General features: G+C 44.7%; 1 protein-coding gene across 6 annotated transcripts in view; it reads right to left on the bottom strand.

Moving 5' to 3' along the window:
* Positions 1 to 5,839: 5,839 nt before the first annotated feature.
* The window catches only part of SMOC1 (SPARC related modular calcium binding 1), a 132,695-nt gene continuing 125,044 nt past the window's right edge, over positions 5,840 to 13,490 (bottom strand). For 3 of the 6 annotated variants that reach the window (XM_027716889.2, XM_027716893.2, XM_039388966.1), the window contains 2 exons: positions 11,008 to 11,058; positions 5,840 to 9,312 (listed from right to left, as the gene is read on the bottom strand). In XM_027716889.2, coding sequence (XP_027572690.1) covers positions 9,296 to 9,312; positions 11,008 to 11,058 — 68 coding nt within the window. In that variant the 3' untranslated portion in view covers positions 5,840 to 9,295. The remainder of the gene's footprint in view (positions 9,313 to 11,007; positions 11,059 to 13,490) is intronic. The other 3 variants (XM_027716891.2, XM_027716894.2, XM_027716895.2) reach the window with 3 other exon arrangements.

The raw sequence follows: 13,490 nt of genomic DNA, 5'->3' as shown, positions 1-13,490 counted from the left end.
GCGCATGGGGGATGGTGATCCTTTGGGGCTGGCTTGCTGCCACTGCCGCGCAGAAGCATCCTGGTCCCCACAGGTTCTGAGGCTTAGATCCAGGACCAAAAAGGGCCATCCCAGAGCAAGCTGGGCTGAGTAAGAGGAGTGTGCAGGCATCAGGAATCAACTGTGGTACAGGTACAGTGAGAAACACAGAAGTGTTTGTTAGAGACATTGAGCAAAGGTTTTAATCTAGGAAGGAGACAATTGCAGCTCTTGCACTGGGCTTTGTCACCTTTCTGGCAATTACCGTGGTGTTGGTGTCATCAGGACTATTCATGACAAGCTTAGACAGAACACAAAAGTATTCTATGATACACATTTCTTCTGAATCCATGGCTGGGGCTGCTGGACTAGTTTGTAAGTCACTTATCCTCTGGCATAGGAGAACCTCTCCACTACCCTCCATCCCTAAGTAGCAACACGATGTCTCCTCACAGCACCATCTGCAAGGAGAAGCCCCCATCAGCTGTACATGCCACTTTAGGCTTCAGCTGCCCTGGCCCACTGCTGTGGTGGGATGATGCCTACCTGCATGTCTCCACCAGTGTAGCTCTTTGCTTTGGAAAAACATTTTGGAGGACACCCAGTACTGTTGTTGTACTGTCACTGGACACTGCTGAGATAAACTATAGGTAACAAAAGTTTTGTTCACCTACAGTTCACCTCATCTACCTCTCCATAGCACAATAGGACATAGATACAGATCTAGATGGTAACAGAAAGGTATCAAGGAGATCTTGTCATGCTTGAATATGGCACCATTCAAATCCAGGAAATTTCAATCCAGTCTCACTCACATTTGGTATTAAGTGGCAGTAGGTCATTCCTCGTATCATTCACCTGGAATTGCTTTTTTTCCCCCGAGGGGAAAAAAAAAAAAAAGACAAAAACTTTTTTTTTGTTAATTCTGCCAGGAAGCTGTTGCAAACCTGACCTTGATGTAGGACCTAGCCTGCACAAATGGGAACAGCAGTTGCTCAGCCCTGGCCACAAACTGGAAAGCACTTGTCACCAAGAATAACCTTTGTAGTATTACATGAAAAAAAAATGTTTTTAATGATCGTTGTCATCCATGTGCATGTGCCAGGAGCAGCCAGTTTGCTAATAACAGAGTTATGTGTGCCAGTGCTACTTAGAGCCCAGCAGAGAAGACAGTGCTCCCAACCTGCTTCTATAGCAGGAGGGGATTAAGTACCTCTGGTATCTAAATGAGTCATTTAAAATATGTAGATAATTACCACCATGAGTAGATTTACCCCTCCTCCCTGCCTTCCCTTCACCCAGGGGGTCTGTGTTTTGCCCAGAGGCAGACGGATGGCAGGGGCAGACCAGCCCCCTAGACCCACAGGGCATCCCTGCCAGCAGCAGAAACCCTTGGCCCCTTTCCCACATTGCATTTGGAAACCCAGCACTTCCCCGCATGTGGCCTGGGGTGGTAATTTGAGCTTAGACATGAAGCCTACAGGCATGATGTGAGGTGGATGAGCTCAGCAGATGTTCCCACTGCATCTAAATGTAAGCATTCACCCATGTTCCAGACTGTACCATTGCTATTGCCATGTACATGGCAAGCTGAGTGGGAGCTGTGCCTAAAGGAAAACTCATGACCCACCTACTACTCATTGCTGGGCATGGCCCAGTTTCAAGAATGCAATAAAAATCCCCACAGGCCTAGGAAGTACTTTGTTCGAATGATTTATTTCTTCAATTCACCTAGATTTCACACCCATTTCAAAGATTTTTTTTTTTAGGGTGTAAGATAGAGGTTATAAATGTACAACCTGGGGGAAGGGGGGAAAAAAATCTCAAAAGTTTCAGAGGCTCTCAGAAAGTTCCTGTGGCAAATCCTTGGCACTAAGGCATATTGTACAGAGCACCTGAGTGTCTCTATCAACACTTTAAAAAGACTTAAAAGGTCTTAAAAAGGTCTTAAAAGGTCTTATAAAAGCTACCAAAAGAGTTTTGATTCTCTCCTCTTCTTCTGGAGCATCTTCATAGAAACTAGCAGCAAACCCAAATGTGGTGTGTGGGGGTGGGGGGGTTAGCACTCTTAATTTTTTTTTCTTGTTTTATTGACTAGGGCATAAAAACAACTCATTGCTATCCTTACGGTAAGAAGATTTTGTACGTGGCATTGCCCTTAAGGTTCTCCACTTTCTCCTTTTCCAGCTTCTGAGAAGTCATTTCTACGGAATTGCTGCCTGGTGGGTCTTGCTTTGTGTTTGTGCATTCAGACAGCTCCCTTATGGCAGATCACCCCATGCCTCTGCTGAAACTCATCCAGTTGACTTGGATTATTTCTTCAACCTACCAAGCATTCTGGTCCTGCCCTCCATAGGTGCTGACAGACACTCCCCAAGCCCCCCAAAACCTCACTTCCTAAGTTAGATATCACCAGGAAAATTTTTCGCAAAACAATTTCCAAAAGCTGCTGCTGAAAATACCGAATAGACTTGGATGCTGGACAATCACTGGAAAGATTTCCCCAGAGGGCTCTCTGACTTTGACACTGCACTCAACGTATTGTGAATCTAAAGAGGTTGCGTTTCCTCAGCTTGCTTACACGAATGTCTTCTGGGACAGTGCCAGAAGCCTTTCCAAAGTCAAGACATATCACATCCAGTGCTGACCCCCCTAGCCACGAGGCTACTTATCCTGTCAAAGAATGGAATCAAATTAGTTTGAAACGATTTGTCCTCAGTGAAACCTCAACAAGCCCATTGCTGCCATTTATTTACAAACTTATAAATATATGTAGGGTATTGAAGAATAAGTGGTCAGTAGCTTGCTCTTTTAAGTTTTCACATACAGATATCAGGTCTGTAATTCTCTAGGTGTTTCTTCAGCTAGGTGATGTTGCCATGCCATCCTTAAATCCCCTGGCAGCTCACATGAAGTCTGAAATGCTCCAACATTCATCCCACATTTCATATTTTCCCTTCTCATGCTTCAGACTGTTGAAGAGCTCTTGATCCCCTTTATTGGTCTCTACTTATGCTCCCTTCATTTCCCTTGGAGCAGGATAGTTTCTTACTGGGACTTTGACCCCAGTTCTTTTGTCAGTCCCCAGATCTGTTTTATACTTTAGGAATCTCTTCACAGATCCTGGACACCAGTTTTCTGAATTCACTTATATTTGGTATCTTGGTTTTTTGGAGTCTAAATACTTTAGATTAACTCATTTTACAAAGGTCTGGTATTCAAGTGCGTTTTGAGGAGAAAAAGCTTGCAGCAGACATTTGAACACTTGAAACAATTGTAACAGCTCAAGGGATGCAAAAATTCACATTCATGTTGGGCTGCAGGTGAACAAATACAGCTTCAGTCACCTTCATACAGCTTTGTCTGACGCAATGTGCCAGTTCATAGTGGGAACATCCAAGTTACTTCAGAAATAGCTCCCTCTCTTCAGCCAAATGCTGTGTCAACTCTTTTCTGACATGGTGAAATCAGCAGGGATCACTTCCATGGTCCCTGCCAAAATCATGACTGAAGGAGATAGCAGTGACACTTTGTGCTGTGCAAGGCCAGAGCTGAACTGTGTAATGGGATACTGGACATTCAAACTCTGCAGTTTTTAAGTGCTTGAAGCACAGCTCTGAAGTGCTACAGAAGAACGTGTTTTACCAAAGTGAGTCCTTCGTTCACATACCAAAAAGCAATGAGTTAAGGATCTGCCTTGTACTGGGACTGAATTTCTCTATTTTAGTAAGGTGAGCTGAATTCATCTGTACTTCAGACTCCCAGATGTTGCTACTCTGAACTCCAAACTAGGGCCACCTAATCGTGAGTTGTATGCAGGAAACCTGAGCTATTCCTGCTGGCACCAGAGACAAGGGAAGGTGTGGAAACTTCAGTCTCCAGGAGCCACAACCTGCTGCCTCCCTCATCACTCAATGTACGCCCTGTGCACCTCTCTGCCTGCAGCACAGTGCAGGTCTAGCCCAGGCAGGGAGCAGAGAGCCACCCATCTGCCTTGTCTGGGGGTGCAGGCTGGTGAAGTACACAGCAGGGCCCCAGGTCCTCTGCCTTGGCTGAGAGCCAGAAGACCCTCAGTCCAGTCCCAATGTGCTGAAAGAAAACATAATGTGGAATAAATGTTCATTTACGCTTTTGCAGGAGATGGGGTATAGGTTTGTGATAAAACACACAGCACAGAGCTGGTGGTGCTTTCTGAATGAAAGCTAGACACTTCCTGGTGTGCGCAGGCAAGGTTCCTTTGAAAAACAAAAGCCACCGTTAAAATCAGTGAGCAGGCTCTCAGATAGAGAAGGACAAAAAGCATAATTGCTTCCCCAAGTAGTCAGTATCAGGTTTTCTGGCAAACACTCCATACAAAACCCTTGCTGTTATACTCTTAGTTCCTGAAGTAGCATTTCTTAACTCACTTTGTTTTCAAGGTGTTTTCCAAACTAAGGAGCATCACTTCTGCAGATCCTGCTGTCCAATTTAATAACAGCTTTTGAACAGTTGCCAGGTTATTTTGCTTGAAATGGCTTGTAAGGGCTGCCTGCTGAGAAGTCAGAAGGTCGATGTTCTGCATGTGGATTTTGTTACTTATGCCAAAGATAAGGAGAAAGGAGGCAGAGGAAGGAGGAAGAAAAGTCTTCTGGCCATATCACTGTTGGAAGCAGAGGCAGAAGCAAGCCCTTTATAGCCCTTTTGACTTGCTTACAGAATGACTGCACTGCCAGGGAAGGGTGAAGGCCTCTCAGACTACCTTATATTGACCCCAGAAACAGGAAGCATGGCCAAAGAACTCATCTTTTGTTTTTTAAAATACCCTTTTCCTATTTTTAATTAAGTCTTGCAGAACTCCAGAGATGACAACTTCTGCTCTTCCGTTAGCCCAAAAACTTGCTATCTTGGTAATACAAGGAAAGTAGCTTGGTTTGTCAGTTTATTCTTGACAGATACACACTGGGTGTCACTCATCCCTGCATTTTCTTCTTTTATCATTGAACTTGCATCTAAAGACAAGAATCTTGTCAGGGCTCTCTCTGACCATCTGCAAACAGTCCAGCCTGTTGACTACCATACAAGCAGAAAACCTTCTTTGGGATTGCACTTGCCTCCCTTTTGAGGTGCAAAAAATGAGTTGTCTCCTTATTCATCGCAAGAGAGTTACATGTAAACAAGTGAAAAGACAGACGCGATGAGAAAGCTGGTCAAATGCACTTGAAGCAAACAGTGTGTGGCCTCCTCTGTCATGGGCTGGGTGCTGCAGCCTCTGATGAATGCCACTTCCTTGTGGCCTAGGAAAAAGCATGTTTTATAATAACACAGCATTCTAGTGTGGCTTGTTACTTGTCATCTCTGAGGATTACGAGGTTATGGACAACAGCTATTTCAGGCTCCCATATAGTGAGGGATGACCTGCAAAAGTAAAGTATGAAGGCTCTCGTGAAAGGGAGGTGCAAGGACATGTAAGGTGCAGGGCCTGACTGCTGCACTGGGTTTGGGGAGATAGTGCTACAAGATCCCACCTGGCTGTGGGTCCCACCTTCTCCAATCACCTCTATACTCCTGCTGAAGCTTCACAGTCTTTCTAAGCAGCCTGCATAGATCAGACAGCTGTCATCAAACACAGAGACACACTCTGGAGCATGTTTTAATTCAGCCCGAAGGCTTACACACAAGAGAGAAACATCACAGACTGCAGAACCCAACCATAGATTGACACTTGATTCTGCAAAGAGGAAAGTCTCCTTCCCTCTCCTAAGCACTGCGGGGGTAACAGAATATTATGTAGAAGAGAGAAGTTCTGGAAATCAAGATTAAACAAGAAACCACCACAAGACACTGGAGCAAAAGTTATCTATTTTATTACAAAACCAAAACCAAACAGATGCCTTTCAGTTTAACAAATGATGCCATAGGCAAAAATGTGCTGGGGTAGGGTAAGTTCAATATAAACTCAAGCCATGGAAAGCAGTGCCTTCACACATATGAATCCCACCATAATGCAGTTTCCTCCAACATACTATGCCCTTGGAGGATCAGCAAAAAAGGAAAGATTTTTTTCTTTTGGCAGGAGGAACAGATGACTTGCACTGTGGGGTCCTGGTTCTCTTCTCTGCTGTTTTCAACTGTCATTCAAAGTAGAGCTGGAGAGGCCCAGGAAGACTTGAAAGATGAGGAGACACATGCACAGTGTCTACTTCCAGACACAATACTGACACTCCCCATGTCCCAGCTTCAGTAAAATGCTACTGATGCAAGGCAGAGCAGAAGAATGCTTACCACCACCAGATAAGGACACATTTGGCCTGGCAGCCACGTGGACTGGCCAGCTTTTTGGCAATGAAAGCAACAGGGGAAGCAGGCAGCTGAAGATCTTCTGATGAGTACAGTGTTTGGACAGCTTATAGCATGGGTTGTATTAATCAAGACCAGTACTGTCTGCATGATCCTCCAACACAAAACCAGAACAAGTAACCTAACATCTACTTGGACATTACACAATCATGCTTTTTGGGTCTTCCATGGCAGTGTACAAGTATTACCAGAAGCTGCTCGGAGACCCGCACAAATCAGGATGCAGGGACTTGGACTTGTCTTGTAAAAGGGGAGCAATATAATGCTTAGTCCCCAATCCATCCATAAAGTCAGCTCTAGCATAGCAACATGAACACCCACTAATGCCAAAGCTAATCAACAGCCACCCCTTGTCTGGCTTCCTTGAAGAACTGACCCAATTTTAATTGCAAACTTTATGTGAATGCAGGCCTCTTGGAGGGGAAGGACACAAGGATGAGAAAAAGGAAGTCAGCAGAAGAATTTATGTGACAGGTAGGAGTCTTGGTTGGGTGATTTATTTACATTTCCAGAAGAAAAGATGCAGTGAGTTTTAGCAGCTCTGTAGTCCCCCCACAATCCTGTGGGGCATTGCCCAGCCCCAGTGCCTGGCTGACAAAACTCCTATAGGCATCCAATTGGTTGCTTCTGCTGATGCAACTATACATTAAAAAACAAACACACAAACAAACCAAAAAAAAACCCACCCCCCCCAAAAAGACCCCAAAAACCCAAACCACCAAACACCAACCAACCCAGCAGCCAGATCTTTAAATTCCTAAAACTAGCATATTTAAAAGGAGAGGGGTTTTTTTATACATTGGATTCATTCTTTACTCCTATAATAGAATTAGTGAGTGTGACAAGGACATTTCTAACTATACACTAAACCAAATTATTTCAACACACAAAAGATATGCCCTGGGCATTTAAAAAAAAAAAAAGGAAGGAAAAAAAAAAAGGGAAGAAGCAATCAAGAAGGTGGGAGCTTGCAGACCAGAAAAGCACATACATTGTATGTGAGAAACCATGAATATCCAGCAGCAGGATCTGCTCTTGCTAGAGAGACGACATCTTTATATTATGGTTGTGTGATGTATATTTCAGAGATTACCAGAGGTGTTTTCAACCAAGCTACATGTTTTAATTAGCTCCAATCTACTTCCCAGAAGTTATTACTACACTTAAACAGTTACTTACAGAACTATTTTTGGCTTTTTTTTTTTTTTGTAACTTTCCATTTTGCCAACAATCACTAACTTACTGCATCAGGACACTTTTTTTTGTAATGTATTTATCTAATGCTATTCTCATGATGACATGACACAGAGTGAAGATGCTTTGTTGTAACATCTTTTACCAAAGCAACAGGGATATAGACTCAAAGAATGACTCCAGTCTCTACAGTAACCCAGTGCTGTTGCAAGCAATTGTTGGTGTGATCTCATTAGCATGGCATATCATCATCTCTGACTACAGTTTCTTCTAACAGAGACAAGTGGCATAAGGGTCACCATGTCTGAAGAAGGAGGCTGCTCAGAACAGGTGAGTGCTGCCAGTGGTTGGAAATATATAAAGCAAAACACTGTCCCATCACACTCTGCCCAAACCTAGGACTGCTGATATGGGTGCCCCTGCAAAAGAAACAACTTTGGTAAAACTTCTCGTTGTTGCCTCCAAGAACACCAGACTCTTCAACTCCAAGCCTTCACTGTTATTGTTCATCAAACTCCAGTGTCATCTAACACAGGTAACACTGGTAACAGCAAATTAGGAAGAGTGGATACTCTAAGCTAGGCAGGCACACCACTGTGCAGGAGGGAAGCTTGGATTCACAATCATCAAGGACAAGAATTGTCATTTCTGACATACCAGTGAGCACAGTCCAAGCTGTAGTGTTGAAACATAAGTAAAGCAGACACTTGGGGACCAGCAGCATGATTGTGTCTTTCTGCATTGACAGCTATGTTCTCTGCTCTTCAGGCAAGCAACAGGCAGGCTAATGCTGCTTTTAGCAGGATTCTTAGTATTTTTATTCTTGTATGACATATAGATGAACACTTCGTCAGAGAGGAAGATGTATAGCTTCTTTCCAATGACTCTGCTAGACCTACAGCTCCCACATCATTCCTACAGCATTAGATTCCAGAGGCATGGCACATCTTTCCTAAGTATATCATCTGAGCCTGGGTAGCAATGCAATTGTAATTCATTTCTGTCCAACTTGCAACAGGTGCAGAAACTACTTTTATATGTCCTTAATACAACCCTTTTCTATCCCTACTTTAAGCAGCTTTGCAGTGCACCAATACTTATATGAAATCTGTGCTTTCAAAAGCCCAATTGCCTGTGAGTTGCACAGGCTTTACAGTAAGAAAGGGGGTTCAGATGCTCTCAAGAAGCATTTGGTATCTGGCAGACTGTGTGCACATCTGCAAGAACAAGTCATGCTGATACACTGGCTCCTTTCCGCATGGGGGTGTTAAGGTTTGCCACTGAATGATGGTTTGGTGGCAGAAATAAATGCATTACTGTAATCCAGTAAAGGCAAACTGTCTCTCTAGCTGTAACAGCCTTCAAAAGCAAAGGGAGGAATAGAACAGTGACTCCAACCCTGTACAAGACAACTGTACAATTTACATATATATTTATATACAGTATATAAAAGTCTTTGAGTCCCAGTGAACTCAATTTTACATCATCAGTAGCTGTTCCAATTTTAAAAAGTCATGATCCTGCTTCTCTCCACTCTCCAAAGTATTAGATTATGGCATTGAAAAGCAATTAAAACCAAACCCAAACCAATTATTAAAAAGTGCAAAAATTCTGGGTGCCACTTCTGCTACGGTGGATGTTGCTGATGCTGCATGCTTGCTCACAAGCAGCAAGGTGTCTGTCCGTCTGTCACTGGATCCTTCCTTCCTTTGGGTCAGCTCCTGCCTTCCCTTCCCATCTTCTGCTGCTACACCAGGCGACCTACTGAAAGGGTGGGGTGGGCAAGGAGGAAAAAGACAAACAGAACAGAAACAGGACAAGTGAGGAAAAAAGGCAAATTAAAATGAAAAGACACCTGACTGATAAAGATACAGAATAGTCTCTGCTGAAGCCATGGCCCCAGAAGGCTGAGATCCCAGAGTAAGCTGTGAGGTTGAAAACAACTAGGGGCTAATGAGACAGCCTTGCTGAAAAAAAACACTGAATGATTCACACAGAGCCTGAAGGACTGCCATATTTTTAAACATAAACCACCACTTTCCTCCCCCTCCTTGGAAATGGGCATGCAGCTAGGGAAACGACTGGTCTCCCTCTGCTCTTCCGCCTGCCACAGCTGATGCAGAAGCCCACTGCTGCCAGGCTGCCCTGCCACCATCTCCCTCAATGGCCACAGCCAGCTGTCTCCCCCCCTAGAAGACAAGCAGGTCTCGAAGGAGCCCTTTCTTCAGAAAGCTTTTGTTAAGTCCCTCATCAAAGATTCTTAAAGACTCAAAGCTCTTACAGGATCAGAGCAAGAGCTCTGTGGATTAATTACAGATGAAAACACACTATAGAGAAAGCAAAAGTATGGACTTGATTTTCAGAAATTAGAAGGGTTACATCACTGGGAAAAAAGGCCTCACTGGGATCAACATGCCCTGCCACAGGGGGCAAATACTGTCAAATGCAAAATTACTCCAGATAGTCATATTTGAAATTGACTGCACAGCTCTGCAAACAGCAATTGCAGCGCTCAGTGAGCAGCTCATAAAAACAGTAGATTATCTTCAATGTCCATAAACGCAACGCAGAGTGTGGGTGGGGATGACTTGTCCTACACTGAGCGCTCTGAGTGACTAGGAAAGAGTCTGAAGCCACAGTACGCACTTGCTTGAATGCCTCTGCTCAGCTTTTAGCGGCAGACAAAAATCAGATACATGCTCAGAACTGAGGACACACCAAGAAACATCACTACATCAGTGTATAAGGTTTAGTCGATCTTTATCTTCAGTTCTCCATTCAGCCCATCTCAACCAGGACCACCAGAAAGGTAAGGAGGACAGCAAGAGGTATGGGAAGACTTCTGTCCTTAAGCAAATACATAGTCTAGGTCTTTTCAACACAAAAAGGAGCCTAACCAGATATATGTTGGATGGCTATAGAACAAGTGGGGGAGTAGGCAGGGGAGAACTGCTCACTGCTTCTTACAGTCCAAAATGAGAAGCACACAATGAAACCATGAGGCAGCAAGTCTAAAAGCAAAGCAAATAATGTTGTTCATGCCTGATAAAAGGGTGCAATTCACTGCCAGAAAATACAGAAGAAAGCAGATCTGCACCATGAAGAGTATAGTGTCTTCATGGAAACTTGTCCATGGAGTAATATAATGTAAACACAACAAATCATCTAAATTATTGCTTGCTAGAAGGGAGAATAGAAGAGGAGAGTATTCATCCCATAGCTGCTGTATCCTATCTAATTCTTCAGCAATGTACTGTCTGCTCCAGCTAAAGACACAGAGCTGGACTTGGAGATGATGCAGTGGAGCTGCATGTTGGTATATTCACACCTCTTACGAACAACTTTGGTTTCCATCTGTTTCTATATTGCTGTTTGTGAACATGGGAGAGCAGGGGAAAATTAATTCTGAAATACATGGGTATCACAGAAAAAAAGGAACCATTTTGACAAGATACTCACTGAAAGGGTTAAGGCCTTGTCTTTTTCCATTGGGCAAACTGCTCAGGCTACCTGTAAAATCCAAGAACCACATTAAAGGCAATAAATGCTGTGGCATGACAAAGGGGTCTCCTTGTTGTCTGTTGCCAGAGGGCAGGTTCAAAGGAGCCCCTCTGAGCATGCTCACAGCAAGTCCTGCCAACACTCTTAAGATTCACATGCAAGAGTTTGACTAATATGCTTGAGATGAGAGATGTTAAATACCTGGTGTTGTAGTAGCTGAATGGCATGAAATCCAGAGGTTTGGTGGGGCAAGAAACAACAATTACAAAGTTAAACTGAACTGTGGAGGGAGAAAGAAGAAAGGAAGGATACAAGTACTGTCATGAGGTTTCCCCAAGCAAGCAAAATAATGCCATGTAGAAAGAGGGCAGCCAGAAAGAGCGAAGGTGCAGGCAATACAGATAGCCCAAGTTTATTAAATCTTTCACTTGAACCAAACAATCAAACAGGTGCCTAAAATCAAAGACCTGAACTCATAACTGGCAGAAAGGCAGAACTGTGATTGTGTTATGAGATAACAGGCACACGCACCCTACACCAGCTGGAGCTCATGGCAAGGGCCTCTTACCTCAACAATAAACCTGTTCCTACCATGTGTTGGGTACAGAGAGCTCAGGGATTACAGGAGGTCTCAAAAGCACGTCACATTTCCTCCTAGCTGCTTGGTCTGATTTCAGAGAGGGATTAGCTGAAAATGGGAACTCCAGCTCCCAGCCAGCAGCAGTAAGCCTATTGCCACCCTCCACTCTGCCCAGCCGAAGACTTTGATTTGTGCATGCACATGAGTTGACTGCACAACTTGCTCTGCACATCAAGTACTCTGCACGCCAGCAGCCACAGCACACTTTGCTCTGTGGAGAGATGAGATGGGCAGAAGCTCAGAGGGCGGGGTGAGGTGGGGGAAGCCCCGAGGGTGGGGAGGCTGGGCTACAGGATGGAACAGAGCTGCTGGGAAGGACAAGAGAGGGGGAGAGAAAGCTGGTGCTGGCCAAGATTGAAATGGGTCACAAAGCACAGCCTCTTGGCTTTAGAGAGCATTAATAGGAGAAACTGTGTAAGCACACTAAGTTATTCGAAGGCCTCTGAACACCAGCCTGGTAGCAGCCACCTGCCCTGGCATGATCAGCGGAACCGCAACTCGATGATACCTGTGCCCAGGCGCCCACGCGCGCGTAAAACACCAGAGGCTCCACTGCCGGGGCAGAGGCTCATCCCGGGCTGACCAGCACTCACAGCCTGGGGATGGCAACTGCAAGCCGGGCCCTTTACAGGCTACCGCCAGGGCCCTGGAAGGCGCTGCCAGGCCACGCATCGCCATCCCACCCAGCAGCCTGGGTAGGCCAGAGGGCATCCCAAAGAACCCTCACCCCCCTTTAACACCCAGAGCAGGTAAGCCTACAGCACGGTGCTGGGAACGAGAACTATCTGACTTCAGAAAGAGGTGAATGAGCACTATCTTTGGAAAGAGGTGGGGAGCTCCAGGTCGGTGTGTGCAGAAGGCAGGAGGATCCCTCAGAGTGGAGCACGGCCTCATGCACCTCCATGGGGAAGCCACACTGAGGCACTCAGAGAGCGTCGCCTTCAGCCAACTGCCTGCCATATAAAGCCAGGCCAGCCATGTATACCTACAGAAGGCAAAACCCTGCCACAACAACGCTGCACAGAGCAGAAAAGAGAGGAAGGAATACGGCAGGTGGCGACAGTGGGTTACTAATGGATACTTGGGAAGACGTTGGGCATTACAAGGTAACATCCCATCACTCGGCAAGTTTCATAACGGAGAGTATTTGCTCAGCCTCACAAGTACACTGTTTTGAGTAACAATTCTAGCCACACTGGTTTAGGCCAGGTGTCTTTCAAAAGAAAAAGCTCCAAGGAAACTCCAGTAGCTTTTTACATGAAGAAATGATTCCTCAGACTTACTAAGCAAATCTCTCACCTTTTGGGGAGAGAACCTTGTCACCACCAGCTTTGTATTCTCAATACATTACTGATGTCCTGATTCATCACTAACTTTTGTCAAGATTAAAGGCAAACTACAGCACTGCCACAAAGCTCCAAAGGGGGATATCCAAACAAGAAAAATAAAACCAGGCACTGAACCAGTAGAGCTCCTTTGCATTCTAATCTAATTGTAACTAGATGCACTTTAAATTTCCTTTTTAATTCAGTCATTATGTGGTTATAGTTTTCTTATGGCTGCTCAGACTGTTGTTTTCTACCATCATTGGTCCAGAGGCATTTCCCAGGTGACTGCTCTTTCCTACCTTCTCCCACACAGCTGCTTGCACAGTAGTGATATAGAGTGACATCAGTCCCAGCCTCCCAAGCATACAGAGAATCAATTACTTCTGAAGATACCAATAAGAAAGGTTCCAAGCATCATTGAATGAAATCTGCTGTTCAGATTGTCTGTTACTTTTCCTTCTTTCTGTAATATT

Source organism: Pipra filicauda, unplaced genomic scaffold, assembly GCF_003945595.2.
Source record: "Pipra filicauda isolate LSUMZ 115617 unplaced genomic scaffold, ASM394559v2 scaffold6_size6359152_pilon, whole genome shotgun sequence".
In the NCBI taxonomy this organism is placed as follows: domain Eukaryota; kingdom Metazoa; phylum Chordata; class Aves; order Passeriformes; family Pipridae; genus Pipra; species Pipra filicauda.
Note: the sequence above shows the minus strand (reverse complement) of the source record. Positions and strands in the feature narration are given on the sequence as shown.